A 21,317-nucleotide genomic window follows, 5' to 3' on the forward strand; every position below is an offset into this window, starting at 1 on the left:
CAGATCAAATGACTTCCCAAAGGGATCACTGAAGCACCCGAGACCGATGCTGCCACCGTGACCATGAGTGGTGCTGGGCTGGCAGACGCTCACGCCGTTCTGCCCCTCACCGTTCGGTCACCATCAGAGCTTTGCAAAGGTCAGAGGTCATCATGCCAGAGTCCAGGTGGCCTCGTGTGTCCAAATGAAGTGCCAATGGCCCGTGCAATCGAGTGGTCGTGTCAAACGTGGTCGGCCACAGAACTGTGCAATGTCAGAGCTTGATGGCACAGCCGTCGCTCTTCTTGACAGTTTGCCATAGCCACCGGCAAGATCTCTCGGTTACGCGGGTTCATCCGGCTCATACCTCATGTCCGCCCCGGGCGTGCCATCATCCAACCGCCGTCATCATGTGGGGGCGATCTGGATTTGGCCGTTTGATGGCGGGCGAGTTTGATAAAAGTCGTAACAAGGAAGATCAGGGGGGTTAGACGCCGACACTTAGCCGGTCATGCACTGACTGAGGAATTTTGTGTCTGGATAGTCCCTGGCCCCCCAAGCGAGAGCACCCTGTCGCTGTTGGTTCATTTAATCCAGATTGAAGAGGAAGATCCTTCATCGAAAAGTCGTAACAAGAACAACTCCTTTCTCTCGTTCGATACAAAGGGCACTTTGGGGGACGGTAAACCGAGCCGGCAGACCCCTTTCTGCTGAGGAATTCAGTCACCGTCGTCCGATTTGCCTAGTTGGACACGGGGAAGGAGAAGAGCACACTGTGCGTTATCGAGGCACCCAGAAGATGGGTGGCCAAGAGTTTTGCAAAAGGTACTGCTGCAACTCCCCCGGCTTCCAGGGAATCAGTGGTGGGCGGGCAGATCGCACACGGCCAGCAGCGTGTCGTCGTCGCCACCTTGTGCAGGAGCGTGGCCCGGGGTGGTGTTTCGTCGACTGCCCTTGTCATCGGACCAGCGTTCGCAACGAGTGCAGGACCTCCCTAACGATGTATTATCTGCCGGGTTGACAATGGGCAAGATGATCCCGCCATTCCCGGGCTGCTCAAGCGGCTACCTCGAGGGCTCAAGCATTAGGTTACCGATGCTATGTAAGCAGCACCATTGGGCTAGCTTACGGTATGAAGAGGCACATGAGCTGGGACTAGACAAAACATGTGGCCTGCGGCCTATCTACTTAGCTCCGTCCAGTTGTCAGAAATGACACGTTGGTAAAGAGAGTCTGGCGGTGCCGTGGCGGCGCAGTTGCCCCGGGCATGCTCGCCAGACTCTGGGTTTAAATTCCCTGGTTGGGCGACCAACCTCATTGAGATCGTGGCCTGGTTTGCCGCGACTCGAAGAGGTTTTCTCCACTCGCCTGTTTGAGGCCGCGCACCATCACCCAGACGGCCGTTTGTCCGGTCTGGCTCTTTTGGGGTATCATGAAGGGCTGCGATATGGAGTAGGTTGGTTACGAGCGAGGTCTCAGGTACAACAGTCCTACCGACAGCCCGGGAAGCGCAGCGTGGACTGGGTACATGGGGCATTCTACATCATGATCGCAAAGCTACAGGGCTAGGATGACGACGTTGACGGTGGCTGCCAAGTTAAGAGTCGAGCCGTTCAAGGTCAGACGGAGGGAGTGTCAATTATTCGTCAATTTTCTGTCTTGTCTTCATAATATTCTCTCATCACTCGCGACTTCTCCTCAAGACCTAGATAGACATGCATGTTTCCACGACAAATTTCGAGTGATATGTATATGTATATGTTCGGGGCAGTAACAGCAGCAGGCTGGTTGTGCGGAGCTGGACAGAGAAAAGGACAGCCGCCGCCAACACCATCGAACACCGTGCAGGAATCAAGAAAGAAAAGAAGAAAATAGGTGACCACGGCGCGGCGGTCTACCTCCCCCATCCTCCACTCTTAAGAACGGAAAGACTAAGGCCACTCCCCGAACCCGCTCTATGTCTGGTCAACTCCGAGCCTGACAGCGATATTGGTGGTGTAAGGTAGAGACGCATATATTTTTGTTATACATGTTGCCTTTGGCATCCCTCCCTTTTCGTTGCCCCATTCCATCTTTCCTCCAGGTATCATGGATATTTCCAAAGAACAAGAAAAGCTGAACGGGAAAAGAAATACAAGAAAGAAACCCCAAACAATCAGTGCCAATGCTCCACGCCGTTTTGATGTTGGTATCATCCGTGAGGCCGGTGCGAGATGAGTGAGTGTGATTATCCAATTATTAGTATGATGTGTTTGTGGGTTTTCAATGATTCGCTACCGCTATGGCGCCAGTCCGTAGGCTTGTGGCTGCTTGATTGACTTTCGGATTTTCGTTTGTTTTCGTGTGCTTGCGTGTGCCCATGGGCTAGCAGCCTCGAAGACCAATGTCACAATGTTGATGCAATGGGGTATGATGTGCGCTGGGCGGAAACGACTGCGTGTTTGGTATCTCGGGTGGCAAATAGAATTGAGGCAATTCGCGTAAATTCGTGCTCCTTGCTGGTGGTGCTTCATCAAGAGCAGATGCTGAGAGTAAGGCATTCGTAAGGCTTCGTGTACGTAAATCAGAATTGAGGGTCTTCCCTAAGGCGGCCCATGGAGCTTTGTGGCGTCAGTCCCCTGGGAACACCCATCATCATCATGGAGCTTTCCCGACGACTAGCCCGGACGGACTGTGGTTGATCGTAGGCAGCACCAGTCTCATAAATGGGCCGATCATAGCCTGGGTTGACCATGCGCTGCTGTGCATAGAACTGACTAGAGTCAGGGCCTGGGGCCAGCATCACGCTCTCATATGCAGGACGAACGTGAAGATTAGCACCACCGCCATTTTGCTGGGCCAAGTATGACGGCTCATAGGTGCGTTGCTGGACGAGAGGAGGTGTCGGTGTGGACCTGGCCTGTGCGAACCCGCCAAGAGGATTCAGGCTGGCAGGGGGCGGCGTGTTGCCCCTTCGTCCCTCCTGAAGTGATTCCGCGAGGCGGTGACGGTGAGGAGATTCTCGGGCTGCGCCAGAAGTTGATGGTCGCGGGGGAAGGTCGAGAGCGGGCTCCTTCCCACGTTGCTCTTCCAACGAACCCGGTGTGGGTAGTTCGTACTCCTCCGGAACGATGCCAAAGATGGCCTCGTAATGTTGCAGGAACAGGGCAAAGACTGGCGCAGGAATAGTCAACGTTGGTGAGAAGACAATGCCAACGTTACGGACGGTCATCTTATTCTGATCGGCATGGTTGATAACCTTGATCAGGAAGGCAATCAGGTACTTCAGCAGAGTGGCATTGGCCTGCGGGAGTCTCGTGACGAGCTCGCTCAGCGCCGCGATCTTATCAGCCTGGCTGTTCATCTCGGTTACTGCCACGAAGTCCAAATGCAGGTCTCGAGTCAGGATGCTGGTTGGCAGCTCTCGCAGGTAGGCCTTGAGCATTGAAGCGACCGCGTGGATGTCGTGATACTGCTCGTCTGCGAGCAGATTGACGTCTCCCTCCATGTCGAAGCGCTCCTTCAGCGACTTGATAACAACGTTCGAACCGCTGAGACGGAAAATGCCCTCCTCGGTAATGGCCCCCTTGGCGTCCAGGTATTGTATGCAGCGATAGACCACAGCAGGCAGTGGTACTCGTGTATCCCTAGGATGGTTGTAACGCACAGCTTCAGCGAGAGGTGCGCCGAAGGTTCGACGAACCGGTCCAGAGTAGACCTCCTTCGCACCCGAAGTGCCTGGGGATCCGGAACTCTCACCAAAAAGTGAGTCAGTGCCATCGCTCGAGGACCTCTGCTTTGGCCCAAAGCCGAAGAAACTGCGCTTCTTGGCTTTCTTTTCGTCCAAGCCGGGAGGAATGTTGAGGCCACCCATCTTGTTTCCCCACATCGACATGTCGGAGATCACTTGTGGATCTCGGGGAGCAGAGATGCTGTAGGACGGCTGGGGCCCCAGTCCTGCCGCTGGCGAGGGTTGTGGGTAGTCGTGACCGCCCATTTTCGGGACATCACCTTGTTTCGTGGCTTCGTAGCTGACGCCGATCAGGGCGTCCTCGGCGTCCTTAGATTGTTGCTGCTGAGGGCGAGGATGCATCTTTTTCTTCGCATTTGCTCCCTTCACGTGACCCTGTGCCGAGCCCTGCCGGTCGTGAGGATGATCACGCTTGCTGTCTTCGTCCACGTCTTTGAAATTGGTCCACTGCAGCAGGACCTCTACCCATTGATCACGCTCTCGGTCACTCTCGGCGCAGAGTACATGTTTGGTCATGGCACTGGGGTCTTTCTTCTTGGGTTCCAAGATGAGGAAGGCATGGCGATACTGGTTCTCGGCTTCGTCGGTGGCGCGAGCTGACGAGGGCTCATCGCCGCCTTGCTGCGACTGCCTTCCTATTTGGGCTCCTGGAAGTTTGATAGTGCCAAGGTGTGCTCCCCCCGGTGTCTCAAAATATTTCAGTTGAGGGCCTTCGACACTGAAAAACCTTGCCTTCCAACCTCCAAAGTTCTTGCCTCTCTTGGTCAAGTAGCCGGTCTTGAACTGTCGTCCGCCAGGGCCCAGTTTCGGTCCTCCTTCGTCGGCCGGACCTGTCGATGAGCCCATTTCGTCAGCATTTGGTGGCAAAACATTGGTAGATAAGTATCTGCAGAGCTCCACGGCGGTGGGTGTGTCAAACGCAGTGTTGAGTGCTTCGTCGAGATACTGGTCAAGGGCTTGGCGGCGAGCATCGAGCTTTGCCGGGGCGTGGCCACTGAACAATGTCCGGTCTGGAGTCCTCGCAGTGAATGCCGCACACTGCTTTAGCCTCTGGTCCAGCTTCGATAGAGACATCGAGTCCTTCTCAACCCGCCAAAGTTCCCCGCCTTCGAATCGGGAGATGATGGCCAATGTGAAGACAGGATCCTCCTCTAGTTGCGTCAACGAAATCAAACTCGCGCGCGACGGCTTCATCCGTGACGACGCGACCTTCACGGTGACGGAAGGGATGGCATTCGGTGGCAGCAGAAGGTCGGGGAATTCCTCGGTGACGAAGCCTTTGAATATCCTGGTTCGCTCGGTCTGGCTCGCGCGGCTCTCCGAAGTTGGACTGTCGGCCGGCTCCGCATCAACAGTAGACTTCACGATGTTGAGAGGTTGCGGCGACTTCAAGACGAGCGGTTCGCTCGGTGGAGTCTGCAGAGGTGTGTTCGGAGGCAGAGGGATTGCTTGTCGGGGAGCACGAGGTGATAGGGGCATGGTGAGGCCATTTTGCCGGGGTGACTGAGGTGGGGAGTTCGGCCCCTCGCCCAACTGCATGGGTCGAGGGCTTAAAGGCAAGCCAGGACTCCGTAGAGGCAAAGCGGTGCTCGACGAGTTGTTATCCAGCATGCCCGCCAGAGACCCTGGGGCGTTTGGCCTATTCAGCGCCCTTGGTGAACTCTGTGCCAAATTTATTTCTGGTGTGGCCTGCTCAGGTGTCCCCTTTGCGCTGCCCTTGCTTTTCTTTGAGTTGCTTCGTGCCTCTGCCTCTGCCTCTTTTAGAACAAGTACTTCACGCAGTTCATCATCCTCCTGCCGTGTTCTTCGACGACCGCGCTTCTCCGCCGCAATCTCGTTAACCTCGAGGATATCATCATAGTCCGAGTCGCTCTCGGACTCCTCATCAGGCGGAAAGGCCGGGCCGGAGTCTTGATCCTTCAGCTGCAATGGTGCTGGTGGTGGTTTTCTCGGGGGCGGGGCTGGCACAGCTGGGAAGCGTGAAGTACCGTCCTCGTCGATAAAGGCGTCAATTTCTGAGCGAGGCGCTTGGCGTGGCGGCGGTGGTAGCGCACCCTGGGGAGGCGGAGGACGCTCTGGCAGAGACCTCGAAGGTGGCAGTGCGAAATTAATGGGAATATCGTTACTCGGGTATGCAAGATCCTTTGATTCTTCAGCGTCCCTCTCTTGAGCATCGTGATCGAAGTTGTCCAAGGCATGCTCGCTCGCTTCGGGCATAGAGTGTGAAGGATCCAAAATCTCCCCAACAGCAGAAGGGGGGCCATTGCTGCACTGATCCGCTGGCGGTGTGATCGGATACGGTGCCATCGACACGTCAATCGGAGAATGCCTCAAGTTCTCGGACTCCACGCTTGGAGACGCGGGAACGTCGGAAACCTTCTTAGCTGAGTCGTCATCCGGGTGGGAGAGACTTGCGGCAGATTCTCGGCCCTGCCCTGCCGATGTTGAGGAAACCGAGGGGATAGTCTGCAGAGTCATCACCTCCTTGAGCTTCTTCCTGTATTTTTCTTTGTCCTTCAGGGCTCGTTCTAGGTCTTTGTTGAGACCAAGGATCATAGCCCTCTGCTTGTCCACCAGACGCCATAGCTGCGAGTTCTGCTGTGTCTGCGAGTTCTTCTCTTTCAGCAAGTATTGTATCACCGCCTCGGGGGAGCCGGCAGCTTTGATCAGCTTGGAAATATCGGCCGGGCTGCAGGAGCCATCTTGGGCGTTCTTGGGAGTTGAAGACCCAGTGGATATGGCGGAGATGGCAGAATCGATGGACGAGTTCCTTGGAGCGCCCTTCACCTTCTCCATCCTCGAGGAACCAGGCATGGCCTGGGAAGATGAGTTGGTCGATGCCCCAAGTGGCTTCTTCACGGGGTCGGAGACGCTTCTGCTGTCATGCGTAAATCGTAAGGGCAAAGAGGATCTATGTGAAGGTTAGCGGTGTCTCCAGACAGTCACAGCGCCGCGCTGATGGTTGCTAGTTTGGCAAGCCGGTGGGCGCTGCGAGCAAGCAGAAAAAAATTGTCCACGAACCCAGGTGTTGTCTTGTCGTCAGGAGTTGCTGTGCCCGAGGAATCGCTGTGGTAGTAGGACTTCTCGGCGTCGACGCTTTCTGCCGTCCTTTGTCGCGGCAACAATTCCGCGGCTTCTGGGGCGTTTGTTGTCTGCGAGGCCAAAGGGGTGGTCGGCGAATTGATGGGCGAGCCGTGAGCTCCAAAGGAGACCTGGAAGTGTGATTTCCTAGGACTGGGGCTGGTGGGAGGAGAGATGGCTGTGGTATTATGCAGCGGGCTGGGTGCAGGTTTCCGGAATCTGAGAGGGGAGACGGTTGAGGATCAGCATGAAGTACGTCTTGGGTAACTCGGTAGTGCTTGCAGTAGCACGCGGGCAAGGCAGTCGGTAGTCTGAACGGCCGTGATCAAGTTCCACAGCAGGACGAGAACTAACATGACAATCCGGGGAAAAGCAACTAGATCTAAGAACCCTTCTCGCACGCGCGGCACTAAGTCGTCTGATGATGCAGTCGGTGGATCAAAACCGCGCTCATAGCCCGGAGGGTTCGAGAGTAGACAAAGTGCACGAAGCCGAGCCGCGAACGAAAAAGGAAAGGGAGCAAAAGAGTAGGCGCGAATGCGAGGAGTCGCCGAGAGCAGTAGGCCCGGTGAGGAGGGACGTGAGGACATAGAGATTATGCGTCTTACCTGGCACCAGCGCTGGGCAAAGGACTAGTGGGTGATGATGAGGTCAGGGTGCCGGAGCCGGAGACTGAACCTGAGCCTGAACCTGAGGCATGAACACCACCAAGGGGGACAATGGTGATGGGACTAGGGACGGGACCAGAATGCTGGCCTCGAATGTGGTGTACTTGAGCTCGGCCTATGGTAGGGCTGTCCTGGGCATAGTCGAGCTGGGGTGCGCTCGTGGGTGACACAGGAGTGTAGGGAGGGCCGGGCGTGGGCTGGCTCTGGTACTGAGAGTGGTGAGGTTGAGGTTGGAGATGGGGGTGAGACTGGTCGTGGTAAAGAGGGTGAGGCCGCTGCGGAGGCTGATGGGGGGTGCGCGGGAGGGAGTAGGCGTGGGCATCAGACGGATGTTCCCTACTCTGGTGCGAAAGCTGCGACATGGTCCTCTATGCGAGGGACCTCAGGGACCTCCGAGGGACCTCGACGAAGGAGGTCGAGGGGCACGCCGGCTCGTGGGCCAGATTGCTTCAGGGTCGGCAGTCTGCGACGCGACGAATCTGGTGTGGACTGGGTGTGTGGACTGTGGGCTGGCCTGGTGTCTGGTCGTCTGGCCGCCCTGTCGCTTGGTCGCCCTGGGGTCAGAAGGTCCCCGTCTGACAGTGTGAGAGAAGAGACCCCAGCCCTGCCTGTCTGGTCCTATCCCGTTCCTGTTCCTGTCCAGTCCAGTCCTGGCCAGTCCCTCCCGGGGCCGAGGGTCAGAGCTTAAACGCTGCAGTGCTGCGGTGCTGCAGGTCTGCAGGTGCTGGAGACCGAGTGTTTCGAGGCGTGCCTGGATGACCCTGACAATCCTGGATCTCGGTTTTGGCTTGTTTGGAGATCAGTCGCGTGTGGGAGAGCGGCACAGGAGCCAGGTTAGCCAGGCGCAGGAGAGGCGAGGGCAACAGGCTCGCTCCTTGGCTTGGACGTCGTGGTCTGCCGGCGTGCCGTCACGACGGCGAGGAAAATCTATCCCAAGTAGCCTATCCAGAGAAGGTCGGGTCAAGGGGTGGAGTTTGACTGCGCGGGTGGGAAGGATGGGTAGGGTCGATAATAATTACGGATTACCAAAGTCAAGGGTGGAATGAAGGAACGCCAAAGGACAAAAACAAAAGTTGCCAACTCAGTCGGCCAGCAGCAGTTGTCGGGTCGGGTCGATGCTGCATTGCCCGTGGACAGAGGAAGGGCAGACTATAACAAAGCAAGGAGTGAAAAGGAATGAAAATTGCGACGGGCCTGTAAGAGGTAGGCGTCAATCAACGGGTAGTCTACAGTCCCGCGCGTGGAAGGGGGGAGGGGGTGGGATAGAGGGGCGATGATGGATATGATGGAAATGATGGACGATCAGGAAGGTCGGGATCTCTTTTTTTTTTTTTTTTGTCGCCTCTCTCTTTCTACGTTGGATATTCCTGGATCTGTTCCTCTCTCTCTCTATCTCCATGGCACCATCCGCAGAGGGACTCCAGTGCGGTGCAGCCAGCAGCAAAGTGCTCTGTGTGCTGTAGATTGTATATGTATCTGCATTGCAACAGTAGACCGTACGGTTAGATGAGCTGGCTGGCCGGATGAATGACCTGTCAGTGGTGGTTTCTCTGGTTCCTCATCTCCCGCACCACGTACCCACGTCCCATGTCCCACCTCCCGCGTCCCATGTTCGTGCCTGTCCCACTACCCACGTCCATGTCCACTGCCTAGGGGACTAGATAGCCTAGATATTAGACTATCGTCCGCCTCGATTGATTTGATGTGCCCATCCATCTACGAGTACGCGGGATTGTTGCGAGATCCTGGGCTCAGGAATGATGGCTGCGCTATGTTCATCACCATTCATCACCACCTGCCGCCCCCCGGCCAGGTCCTGGTGCCGTCCACCTCAAGTCACAAGCCACCGGGGCCCTCGGGCAGATGGGTCGCTGGGCCAGGCGGTGCACACCCAGCAGGGTGCTCGGCCGGTACACGATCGATACGTGCCGGTGGCTGCTGCACGTGTGACAGAAACAGTCGACTCCCTTCCTGATGCAGAAATCAAGTCAGGGCAATCTCCTGCGAATTTCTGTCTCCCTCGACGCAGTCCGGAAGGTTCTGTCCGTCTGTCTATCGTTCTGTGAATCTCTCAATCGTCTATCTGTCGGTCTGTCTGTCTGTCCACCTGCCTGCCTCGTCTGCCAATCTACACGTCGGTTGACATGTCAGTCCGCGTACATGCCAGGCAGGGCCCCGGCGTGACGCTGGGGCCGGGTGAGGAGTGAGATGAGGCCCGGTTTTTCGCAGTGCGCAATTCACCAATGCGATACAGCCCGGATCGGGCAAGATGCTCCTTGTAGCGCTATGCCCAAACTGATCCACTCCTCGATCCCTGGCCCCTGGCACGCACCTTCCCTGGCATCCTGGAAAACCTGGCAGGTCTTGGGCAGGCAGGGGGGAACCTGGGCGCGCAGGTGCACCTGGCCCAACAAGGAAGGGTCCAAACGGGGCTTGGTCGAGTCGAGTCGAGTCGGGTCGAGTCGAGTTTGGCTGACAGACAGTCTGTCCAGCGCCAGTGTCGGTCAGAGCATTGCTTCTTCTTCAGCCACAGATGCACTGGAATTGGGCGCGGAATTCTTCCCCCATCTCGATAGCTTCGCAGCGCCGCGGCACCCCAGCACCGAAGAGGCCCTGGTGACCACAGGCCCAGCGCTTCTCCAGGCCGGATCGCAGGCCTGAGCAACCAAGTACCCAGGCACAAAGCACCCAGGCACACGGCATGCAATTGGCTCCTGGACCTCTGTCGATATGGGCTGCGAGATATATCAGCCAGGGCGACACGCCAACGATTCACGTCAGTGCTCCGCGCCACGCACAGCACATTCATCAGTCTCTCGGGACTAGACCATGTCCCATAATAAAACCCAAGTCCATACCGAGTGGCAGGTCGTGGCCTCCGGCGGCCCTCAATCTCTCGCCCTTTCTAAATAACTTTGTGGCAGCCATGGCTTGATTCGCCCGGTGCGAGACTGGTGGTGAACCGTGTTATTACAGTGGTTCCGTGGCGCCAGTCTACATGTGCTGCTTGTACCAGGCCGCCGGAGAATTTCTGGCTGGTGGAGCCCCCTTAAATTTCATTGCCAAAACGAGACCAGGACCCAATTCCGTCAATTCAATTCCACCATCGTCGGATACGCAAGTACGGAAGGGACTGCAGTGTGGTGCAGCCAAGTGCCCGGCCACCAGGCACCCCGGGCACCAGACCAGGGTCGCTCAGGTCTCAAGGAGGCGTCTCCAGCCAGTCAGCCTGCCTGGTCTCCAACATCCCACCTTTCAAGCTCCGTGGCGCCATCACTACCGCAGGATGTGCGTCCAAACAATTGCGATTGTCGTCGCCATCCCGCCCTAATCACAGCACATGTGCCTTGGGGCCGCTGCAGGCCATGCAGGCCATGCCACCCAAGGTTTACGGCAATTCTTCATGAACACCCCACATAGCCTTTCGGAAAGCGTGCCCGCCGTTCTCTCGTCAATCTCAAACCAGGCCAGGCCTGGCACGAAGGCTCAATAGGCTCACGTCAAAGCTTCGTCAATGATCGCTCGCTGCGTCTCCAGAGCCCAGACAGCCAAATGACCAATGGGCACGGATCCCTCACGGGCCACTTTCGTCCGCCCCAAGTGGAGTTTGTACCATTCTTGGATTTCTGGGGGTCCTCTTCCACCATGATGACCTCCTTAAGCTTTCAAGCGAACCCGGCCGGGCACCTTTTAGACCGGCTACACGTATCTGCTGCAACATTGCGCGGAAAACGCTACCTGCCTGTCATTTGCACGCATCATGCAGGAGGTCGCCCAGGTTCTGTGGGTACCGCACCGTGATAATCAAGTGAACCGGTACTTGTACCTCAGAAAACAGCTGCCCGCTCCGGAATTGCGCATTTTCAGGACTCGATGCGCCCGGAACCGGGGACGTCGCCACAACCCAGCCGGCGCAACTGCCTCGCTAAACCTCGGGCTGCACGGAGATCACATACATATTACAACACCCACCTGGTTAGGTGGCATCCGTGGTTGATGGCTGGATCCGATACGCCGGCACTGGACCTGCGAACGTCCCTCCAATTCCTCGATGCATGCACGCCGCCATAGGCGCCTCTCTTCAGCAGCAATGCACGCGGCAACTCTAACCCGTCTCTCTGAAACGAGTCATTTGGCCTCCAATTCAAACAAGATTTAGTCAGCTCGACTTGGGAAACTGCCATGACAAGTTTCCCAGAGCTCGCAGCACACAGCAGTCACGCTGGGCCACTCACCCTGGGCAGACAAGATGACTGGCTCTCAGCACTCACAGAAGCGCCGTTATGCTAGCATCATCCCTCGAATGCTCGTCCCCTTCGGCAGTACAACTTTTCAATGGCCGCAGCTTGTCCTAGACCACTGTTGACATTGCGTGGCTTCACTCATCGACGTTCAAATGGAAGTCCAGTGGACCATTCTGGCAAACACCAGGCACACCGAGTAGGGCGAGGACTCGGCCACTGACAAAGTCTCTTTCGGATCACCAGCCCCAAAACATTGACGCGTTGCAACTTTGCAATTATGCGACAAATTACACATGCAACTCTAAATCTTAATCAATTCCGTCAAATGCCGCTAGGAGCTGCGGCATCGCTATCTAGATTACCTCTTTTTCTCCGGCAGATCGCGGGGCATCCTATCCCATCCCATCCCAGCCCTCCTTTTCGGTGAAGCTATCCGGGTCTCAGCCCCTTTTTTGACCTCCGGACGTGGCTTTTCCCAGATCCATTCCGAAGTCTGTATTGAAAACGCTGGATGAAAGGCAACACCAAGAAACCTGTCATCAGGGGCCGCGTTTGAATTCCGGCTGATGGCATCGCCGATCGGGCCTGTTCAATGCGTGCATCCATGCAAGCACTTTGACTTTGGATGGAGCTTCCTCAGGAAAGCAACGTTGCCAGTCTGGTTCGCCTTTAGCGCAACCGGCCAACTAGCCAGTGCTGTCCGAACCGAACCAGCAGTTTCCATCAACCGGGCAGCCAGAGACTCCCGCCCGCCGCCAGGGTCTTCACACCATCATCTAGGTGAAATAACGCCTGAGCCTCAGGCCGGCCAATAAATCCCCGCATGAGCATCCCCTGCCTAGGCCGTTCCTGGGTGCCTGCCCACTGCCGACTCCCATGCTGGCGCACTTATTTGCCCGGACGGGCTCAATGCACTCATTGTTCCGGCCGAAGACACCAACCACGCGGCCGCTCAGCAGATCAGACGCGGCGGTCGTGGCGTTCCGATATTGGGCTATGGCTGGCGCAGCTGATGTACAGCGTGGCATAACATCCGCGCTCGGGCGCTGGCCGCACATCAGGGCACATGTCCTACTCCGTGCACAACTCAGCGTGCCCCGGCGTCTACTCTCTAATCAGTCCTCGGGAGCATCGGGTGCGTGTGCATATTTTACACAAGCGGCTCCGGATAGCTGGCCTTTTTGCTCAAGAGGCCTCAATTAGCGAAGACAGAAATTGTCACTACAGGCGCCAGTGGCTCTTTCCAACTGGAATTACTGGGTACGTGAGATGCATCGCTGTCCCCGATCGGCTCACAACCAGGATTCGAGTTTTCAAGACTCGAGGGCTTCAACAAGCAAGGCCGCTCTTCCTCCGACCGGTCGCCGGGTGCTGGTGCGTTCTTCCACCACTTTCAAATTATATGGGCCCGACACGAAGGAGTCGCCTGACGGCAAGATCAATTGTGACCTCGCTCTGTTGCTGGCACAGCAGTGATCTTCAAGCCGAAGTCTGGCATGTGCACCACATTACTGCACTTCAATCTGCCACATGGCCCAGTTCTATTAATTGATGCGACGCTAGAGGGCGGGCTACGCGGCGCGTTTCGAGACTGTAGAACGATCCGAAACGTTCTTTACAGAAAACGATAGCCAATCAGGCCGACGGCTAAACCAGCCTGTAACCAGCTGTCAGCGCCAAGACGAACAGCTCGTCAACTCGAAGCTCAACACGTCAAAGAGCGAGTCCCACTGCGGGCTGTTTATGGGGCGACTTTGCTCTCGTTTGTTGGAGCCGAGCCGCACATTAAACGTTGCCGTTAGCCCCTGCGCATCAAGGATCCTTCTCGAGGAGTTAGTTGGCCGCGGTGATGCTCACCAACGCGTTTCTGTTGCTTTTTATATCGGTATCTGAGAGCCATCACCACAATAATTGCGCTTCAAACTGGACCTTGTCACGTCCTTTCCCGCCTGCCAAGTGGTCACGGGGCCCGTCGCAGCTGCCACTCAACGTGAGTTTCGATGCAACGGCCCATTTATGTACCCTATGCACCGTACATGATCAACGTTGGTGTTTTGCGAGGTCGGACTGTCACCAGGCAAGTCTCCATATGGAGCAAGCTATGTGGTACCTGCCAGATGTTTGGGGGCGATAGACGTCGGGCGGGCCGTCTTGTTTGTCCAGGGAAATCATGCGTTTCGGCGAACAGACGCTCACAACATCATACATGCTCACGCAGGTTTGGGCGCAGGATGAAGAGGACTCTTGAGGCTGTCTGTTGGGGCGTTGTGGCTTGCCACGGTCAACAGGTGTTGACCGCTGGACTGCATAACCACCACGGAGAATAGAAACAAGCCAGTGGCAAGTACTGTAAGGACTGCGACGTGGGCATCTCCGAGGCGCCGACGATGCTGGGAAGCCCGGCAGGACGCATGGGACGACTTGGTCAGCTCAAGTTTTGCGCTCATGGACGTGAGCACTTTCCAGAGGTAGCTTGCTGGGATGAAGTTGAGTCCTGTCTCTAATCACGATGCTCTTCGATTGGGCACCTCATTTTCTTCACGCACGGCCCCTTGGCAAGCCGGATGCACACCATTCGAAGTCTCTGGTGGCATCCGGGGTCGACGGCCCAAGAGATCGGTCGGAGACAGGACCAGGCGGGAGGAGTGACCCATGTGCAAAATCGCTGCGCCTTACGGATGCTCACGGACTGCGTGTAGCCGGCTGCAAGACTTCCAGCTTCGCCAGGCGGTTATTGGGAAGATCGCCAGGCGCAGCAATGTCCAGGATCTGGCAATTGGGACGGAGGTCGGCTTAGTCCAATGCCGCAGGATAGGAAGAAGGGTCCATGTGGCGTCGATCACGAATCCAGGACCATCATGCTAGCACAGAGCTTAATGGTGATCATCGCGGAGAAGGTGGTTTTGAGACAAGGTCATGGCCTGCCCTGGCCCATCTCGTGCGCTGAGGAAGCCCGTCTGAGGCTGCTCCGGGCTCGGGTGACTATGGCAAGGGCATGACTCTCTTTGTCTCCTTCCCGCTCCCGAACTGTTCATGTGTAGTTCGCATTGCGACATGACCCCGTCGAGGTTGCTTGAATTTGACAACGGCCGGAGAAACTTCCAAGACGGCATCTCCATTTGCCAAGAGGCAGAATGGCAGGCAAGTCATGATGGGTGGGTAATGCAGACTGTTTCCACGGCCTCCCAACCGTCCTTGCTTCGGCGTATTAGACATGTGGCATTTGGAATCGATTCGCTCAACCAGCCGTCACATCTGAATGGGCGGCGGAAACATCGCGCCAGCGGATCTACAAACCGTCTGCATCGTCCCATCTCGTCCAAAGAAGCGGCGACTCGCGGCCACGACGCCACGCCCAGCGTTGCCTCCCGTGCACATCCGCCCCCAGTATTTCAGATCTCCTCCGCCCATCACGGCTCATCGTCACACTCCTCCGTGCGTCGGCCGATGTCTTGCTCGCCCCTTGCTTACTCTAGCTCCAGTGTGCCTGAGTCCGTCCATATGTGTGTGGGTGTGCGTGTGATTGACTTGGTCGGGGCCTAGGCTGGCCGAGATCCCCCTCCTCTTGCGCTTGCCCGCGTTGGCCATGCAGGTCATCTGCCAGCTGACCGCCTCCTCCAAATCTTGAAACCAGAGGGGTCGGCATGGTGCGCGATGGGTAAGGTGGTTTGGGAGGTGTTTCAGAATAGGGGCAGAGCCAGACTGACTTGACCGCCGAACATGACTGGGGGCCCGTGCGGCCTGGGGCATCATCCACCACGACCACCGGCAGACTCAGCAGAAAGCTGAACCTGGATGAGCCGTCATCAAGGCATACGGGCTTAGGGTGTGCACCTGCCTGCCAGCTGGCGCTGACTTCAGCCTTTGGTTGCTGGTGGTTGAACAAGGTTGCAACTGGGGAAGTTGGATAGTGAGAAGCCGTCCGTCCGGAGGATCTTCAGTATGTGGTTGCCATATGCGGGCAGATGCAACTTTCCTAATCGCCAACGTTCCAATGCATATACATCCGGGTGTGAGGAGGTTCTCATAGAGCTCACCTGTTGTCGTCGTTGATGAAGTGCACAACTCCCTTGGGGGGCGGATGCGCCCCTCGAAACACATGAGGTTGAGTGGGTATCGGATCCTGTGAAGAGCATATATTGAAGACTCGCAGCGCGCATGTAGTATCCCACAAGTGGACAATAGACTCTGGAGCGACTACTCTGTTGCGGGTCCGTATCTAGAGTCCGTAGTGCAATGTGGCGATGTAGATATATATCCTCGTCTTGTATTACAAGAGGTCACGTTGTGGTTGGTGCCCCATCGACGACGACCATTTCGCCGAGCAATCACATGTGGATAGATATTTTGCTGGAGAAACATGGCGAAAGAAGAAGTCCGTAACCTTCGTGAGAGATAGACATGTCTGTATGCAATCCATCTACTCATTGTGGTCTTCTGCTCGATGTGAATACACAGCCCGGCAACCTGACTTGTATCCTCATGCTCTCAAACCCTCCTTACAGTGTGCTACACTAGATACTTCCGGTTCCAATGGTAGCCGAAGCATTTGTCTCGCATCCAAGTCAAAGACTTCATGACAGTTGCGCTTTTAGTACCGTCAGTAATGGTCAAAGTGTCGCATGAGCTCGGTGACCATCAGACATACGAGGAGTTGGCGCATGGAGCGAGTATCTATAGAACGAAATGGAAGCTTTCCTCCTTCTCAAAGTACACGACCCATTTAGAATGAAGTCTTTATTATCATAGGTCCAAGTTGAAACAATGGAATCTGGGGGGGGGGGGGGGGGAATCATGAATCCATAAAGATACCACCCCTCCAGAGGGCGTGTCGTGAGACCGCAGCTCTTCGGCCTCAGCTGACCATCGACATGGAAGAAGCATCGTAATGGCAACACTGGTTCATGCGAGATTGATACTAGCCGGATCAACGGCATGGCTATAGCGAGTAGTTACTTGTCTTTGAGAGAGATCCTGTCAAAAAAACCGTTCGAGACATCATACCCCAACCATCATACCAAATGCCACGAAAGGCCGTATTTGTGGCAATGGCCGGTGCGATGAACGAAGGCAGTCACAAAATCAAGCATCCTCCGACTACCTCCTAGATGCGGCCATCATTGTTCACCGTATAGCGGCCTGTCCTAGAATATTGGGACTAATTTTGCCACTCTTGCGATGTAACAAATGACACACCCTTCCCAGGTGCGGCATACAACTCTGGCGACTCATATGAGTGGTACAGTACTTCTAGTTACTGTCTCAGTGATCTTAGATTGTTTTGAATTTGCTGAGGACAATGTTGATGCTGCACTTGAATAGTGACCACTGGAGCGCACATTTCGAAACCGCCACACAGCACGACAAAGCGTAACGGAGGACTTTGGTCTCAGGCGTATGTTTGCCTCAGTGATCTGGCCCAAGTCACTGACCTAAATTTATTTTCATCATTTCATTCCCATCTGTGGTGGCAAGCATTTAGATTGGAGTTGGGCAAGGAAACCCGTGGAGCAAGGACAAAGCCAGCGACGCGGTCCTCAATGTGAATGCATATGTATCATGTCCCAGACACTACAAAGACCTTAGCCTCGGGTTCCCAGCCAGCCACTGAGGCAGCCACACTATCCTTGGCGGTCAATTATGAGTCTGATATGTCGAATTATGGAGGAGCTCTTGCCTTTGTGATGGTTCTAGTGCAATTACTCAAACAAAGTGAGCAACATCGTCAGTGTAAAGGAAGAGGATAAGAAGCGCGAACGTATTGTCCCGCTGTGGCCTGATGACTTGTTTTTTTTTTTTTTTGCCAGGTTTTCACATATGTACTCGAACATTGCCAGTAATCATGATGGTGATCAAGCTTCCAGCAGGAGAGAAACAACTGAAAGCATCCGCAGACGCGGGTACCTACGTGACTTGTGACACGTGTCGCAAACTTCCACTGGAATCTGTAACATAAGAGATGTGGTTTGAATGAGACAATGGCCCGTGGCTTATTGCTCGACCGGCCTGCCATTGTCTGTCCCCAACAATAGGCAGCTCTCCATTGTGTGGACTGCAGTTTACGACGGCGACGGTCAGCTCATTCACCCCACTGGGGCGGTCTCATTTTGCACACTGATTTACTTTCAATCAGACAGAAAGTTGCTGCTTTCGCGCTGATGACTTCACTACCTACCTCTCTCGTCATCTCTGTGTAAAAAAACACACTCTCTCTGAAGCCCTATCTGTCTCTCTCGCTTTCCCACACACATACACAGTATCTCTCGAATTGTGTCCAAGGCATCACAAATCGGCCACCTGATCTTCGAAAGACTGGCCCTGGCCTACTCGACTTTCTCAGTCACGATACGAAAACCATCATCGCCGAAATGATCGTTCTCCCGTACCGCACCCGCTCTTGCGACGGACAAGAGTTCCGCCCAGCCCACGAGTAGGTCCAGCAGCAGGCTTGCACCTCTTCCCCGTCAACAGCAGCTGGTCCTGACTGAAGCTTTGCAGGTACACCATCATGTTCAAGCTCGCTGGAGGGGACTACTACCACGTGCCTGCGACCCAAGCTCAGCAAATCTGCCCGAGCCTCCAGACTACTATCAATCAGGCCGTTGAGGACGGAACAGTGAGCATGGGTTCAGCCTCCTTGTCTGCAAGAACACCTGGCTGACCCTTGGAGCACAGGCAATGACCGACGTCTTCGAGGTGCCCCGTCTCCTCGAGCAGGACTGGAAGGACTGGTGGACCATCCACGATTACATTGTCCAAGGCAAGTCTCACACATCCCACCCCCAAAAGAAAAACACCCCAGAACGGCTGGAAAGGGGAGCTGGTCGTTTCGAGGGGGAAGGGAGCCAAGCATCAGGAGCACGTCATACAAACAAACAGGCAAGCAAGCAAGACATCACAAAGGACCACCCGCTGACAGGACACCCCACAACAACAGGCTGTGAGCTCACCACCTACGAGCCCATCTCCTCCTTCCTGACAGACGCCCGAGTCTACATCCTAGCAACCCACCACGGCCTCCAAGCCGGCGCCGAGGCAGCCGCGGCCGCGACGCGCGACCGCGCTGCCGAGATCCTCGACTGCATCACCGACACGGAGAGCCTCTTCGACACGCGCGAGGCGCTGTCCCACCTCGAGTCGCTCGTGGCCGCCGCCCGGCTCGCGTGCGAATGGGAGGGACCTGCTGCCGCTGGGGGGGCCCACACCACTGCGGGTCTCCACGCCGCGGTGGCCGCCGCGTGCGCCACGCTGGGCCCGCTGCTGGCCGAGCTGCCCGCGCTGTGGGACGCCGTCGCGGCTGATGGTCGCTTTGCGGAGCTGTGGGAGGGCCTGGAGGAGGGTAGGCGCGCGGCTGGTGGGATCTCGCCCGAGGTGAGGGAGAGGATGCGGTGGGTTGTTGAGAGCCGTGGGGCGTGAGGCGCTGTGTGCGGGCGGGCGCTCAGGCAGTTCATCTCCGACGGGGGGCTGTTTTCGCCAAGGGGCAGGGGAGATGTGTCAGGAGTTCAGGCAGGTTGCTCTGAGGATCTGGTTCTACCTGTGTTCAGGTGACTCGGTGGTTTAGGGGGCTGGTTCTCTCATGGTCGGTCACTCATACAGACTTGTCCGTCTGTCTGTCAGGGGGTGTGCGAAAGGAAAGATATCCGGCGTTGAAAAGGCTGGAGAAATATGACAGTCTCCGGAGAGCTCTGGCCGAATAGTTCTATATTCAATCAAGGTTGGATGCCAACGGCCGATGGTGAACAGGTCGTCAACCTCTGAAATTTGCAACAGCAAATCGTGGCACCTCAGGTACCATACCAAATGGAAGTCTATAGACAAATGGTTCATGTTAGGATCCTCAAATTCTCTATCAGAAGTGGACGTACAGATCCATGAGAATTGATACTGCCCAGATCTCATTGTCGTTCTGTCCGTGTATCCTTCTCACCACCATACGCGAAGTGGCTGCTTAGACCGGGTGGTACATGTCCCATCATCACAACCTCCTTTCCATGCTGACATGCCGCGGTCAGGTACGTATGAAGGGTGCAGAAATGAAAGAAACCACATCAGATGGCAGGTCCAAAAGAATGTATCATACACCAACACCTGATCTCCTCGTATCACTTCCTGCCGAACTGGCCAGGCCATGCTCCGCCATACAGACCACTAGAAACACACGAACAATCAACTCCCCTTCGAAGCAGCAAAGACCTCACAACCCGGGCACGCCTACTCGAATCACACAAAGCCCGGAACATCTCGAACCAAGCCCGGACCAGGCAGACTAGGGAGAAGCTGCCGGGCAGCCGTCAGGTATCTCTCCCTCGGCCGAGAACGCGGCACCGAAAGGCCCGCGGAGATGATGTAAAAGACCTCCCCATGTTGTCAGCAACAGACCTGAAACACCGTCCCTCCCTCCCTCAGCATCGGGGCGTCTTTGGGAGGCGAACTCCAAGTGGGCTCGCGGGGCGCGGCGAGTGATGGCAGCTCCGTGCGGGCGCGGGAATCATTTCTGGATTCGGGGCAATGAAACAGCTGCCCGGCAGTGGCAGTAATGGTGGCGGCGACGAGGCGAATAGCACTCGCCAAGTCACCATTTGCACCATTTTCAGCATGGTGCTGACAGCCTTGTACCCCTTGGGCAGTACATGCAATCATGTGTGAACCAAGACACGCGGAGTTGACATCACGTAGTATACGCACAAGCAGAGAAGTTGTAGGTGGAGGAGCGGCTCAAAGACCGCTATATTCCTGAATTCCCTATGTTTCCTTCGCAGCAGTAGCCCCTCCCGTCGTCTACCGTGAATGTGGTCTCATTCAAGCCATATTGGATCTCATAGCAAGTCTCTTCCTCCGTAAACGACCGAAATAAGAATTGAACACCTTCTTTGCGCCAGGTGGAAGATTGTCTTCCTTTGTCCCAAAGTGATAAAATCAAGCTGCAATCCCGCCAGTGGATGAGATCGGGTGGCCAGGAATGACCCCGGATCTCATTGGGTGAAGCTAGTACACTACCGTGCTTCCCCCTAAAGGCAGTCCCCGAAGTTTTTTAAAAAGTAACTTCAATGTCCCGCGCCGTCGACCAATGGTCGATTTGAATGTGGAAAAAGTTCCGTCCCCTCTTCATCGTTTGGTATCATAGTTCGTAGTGTTAAACGGCGTCAAGGGGTGGGTGGTGAAGCGAATTTGCTGAAGAGGAGGTTGTAGAATCGAAAGCCCAAGACGCACTCAACCAGGAGTTGTTTGGATGTGGCCAATGAGAGCACGATGGACTACAGCGACGCAAAGCGCTCCTCCATGCTGCCGAAGAAGACGACAGGCCTTGGCTCGAGGATCTTGAGCTCGGAGCCGAAGGCCTTGTGCTCCTCCTCCAGGTCCATGATCGAGGGTTGGCGGAAGATCAGGCTGTTGATGGACGAGGCAGCGGACGCCGAGGAAGTGTTGGAGGCGTAAGAGTTCCTGCTAGAGCTCGTTGATGTCCTGCGGTAGGAGAAGCGCGTTCGCGAGCCCGCTGAGGGGGTGAAGCGAGTGTTGACGGGTTGGAAGCCGAATGAGTCCATTTTGGCGAGTGGGAGATGAAGAGCGGTGAGGACAGGTGGTGATGCTGGACGGTCTGTGGAGCTTTCCGTTCTT

General features: G+C 55.8%; 4 protein-coding genes across 4 annotated transcripts; 2 read left to right on the forward strand and 2 right to left on the reverse strand.

Moving 5' to 3' along the window:
* Positions 1–2,542: 2,542 nt before the first annotated feature.
* INS49_008015 (uncharacterized protein) lies at positions 2,543–7,820 on the reverse strand (the record flags this gene model as incomplete). Its single annotated transcript, XM_043168760.1, has 3 exons — positions 2,543–6,620; positions 6,731–7,009; positions 7,399–7,820. 3 exons carry the CDS (start codon positions 7,818–7,820, stop codon positions 2,543–2,545), a joined length of 4,779 nt encoding a protein of 1,592 aa, XP_043026440.1.
* Positions 7,821–9,602: 1,782 nt separating this feature from the next.
* On the forward strand, positions 9,603–10,119 carry INS49_008016 (uncharacterized protein; the record flags this gene model as incomplete). The annotated part of the gene is made up of 2 exons (XM_043168761.1): positions 9,603–9,661; positions 9,951–10,119. 2 exons carry the CDS (start codon positions 9,603–9,605, stop codon positions 10,117–10,119), a joined length of 228 nt encoding a protein of 75 aa, XP_043026441.1.
* A 7,951-nt stretch (positions 10,120–18,070) lies between these two features.
* On the forward strand, positions 18,071–19,118 carry INS49_008017 (uncharacterized protein; the record flags this gene model as incomplete). Its single annotated transcript, XM_043168762.1, has 3 exons — positions 18,071–18,132; positions 18,201–18,318; positions 18,378–19,118. 3 exons carry the CDS (start codon positions 18,071–18,073, stop codon positions 19,116–19,118), a joined length of 921 nt encoding a protein of 306 aa, XP_043026442.1.
* Positions 19,119–19,677: 559 nt separating this feature from the next.
* INS49_008018 (uncharacterized protein) lies at positions 19,678–21,244 on the reverse strand (the record flags this gene model as incomplete). Its single annotated transcript, XM_043168763.1, has 2 exons — positions 19,678–19,684; positions 20,961–21,244. The coding sequence occupies 2 exons, from the start codon at positions 21,242–21,244 to the stop codon at positions 19,678–19,680; spliced, it is 291 nt and encodes a 96-aa protein (XP_043026443.1).
* Between the last annotated feature and the right edge of the window lie 73 nt (positions 21,245–21,317).

This window comes from Diaporthe citri, assembly GCF_014595645.1.
Source record: "Diaporthe citri strain NFHF-8-4 chromosome Unknown scaffold_3, whole genome shotgun sequence".
NCBI lineage: Eukaryota > Fungi > Ascomycota > Sordariomycetes > Diaporthales > Diaporthaceae > Diaporthe > Diaporthe citri.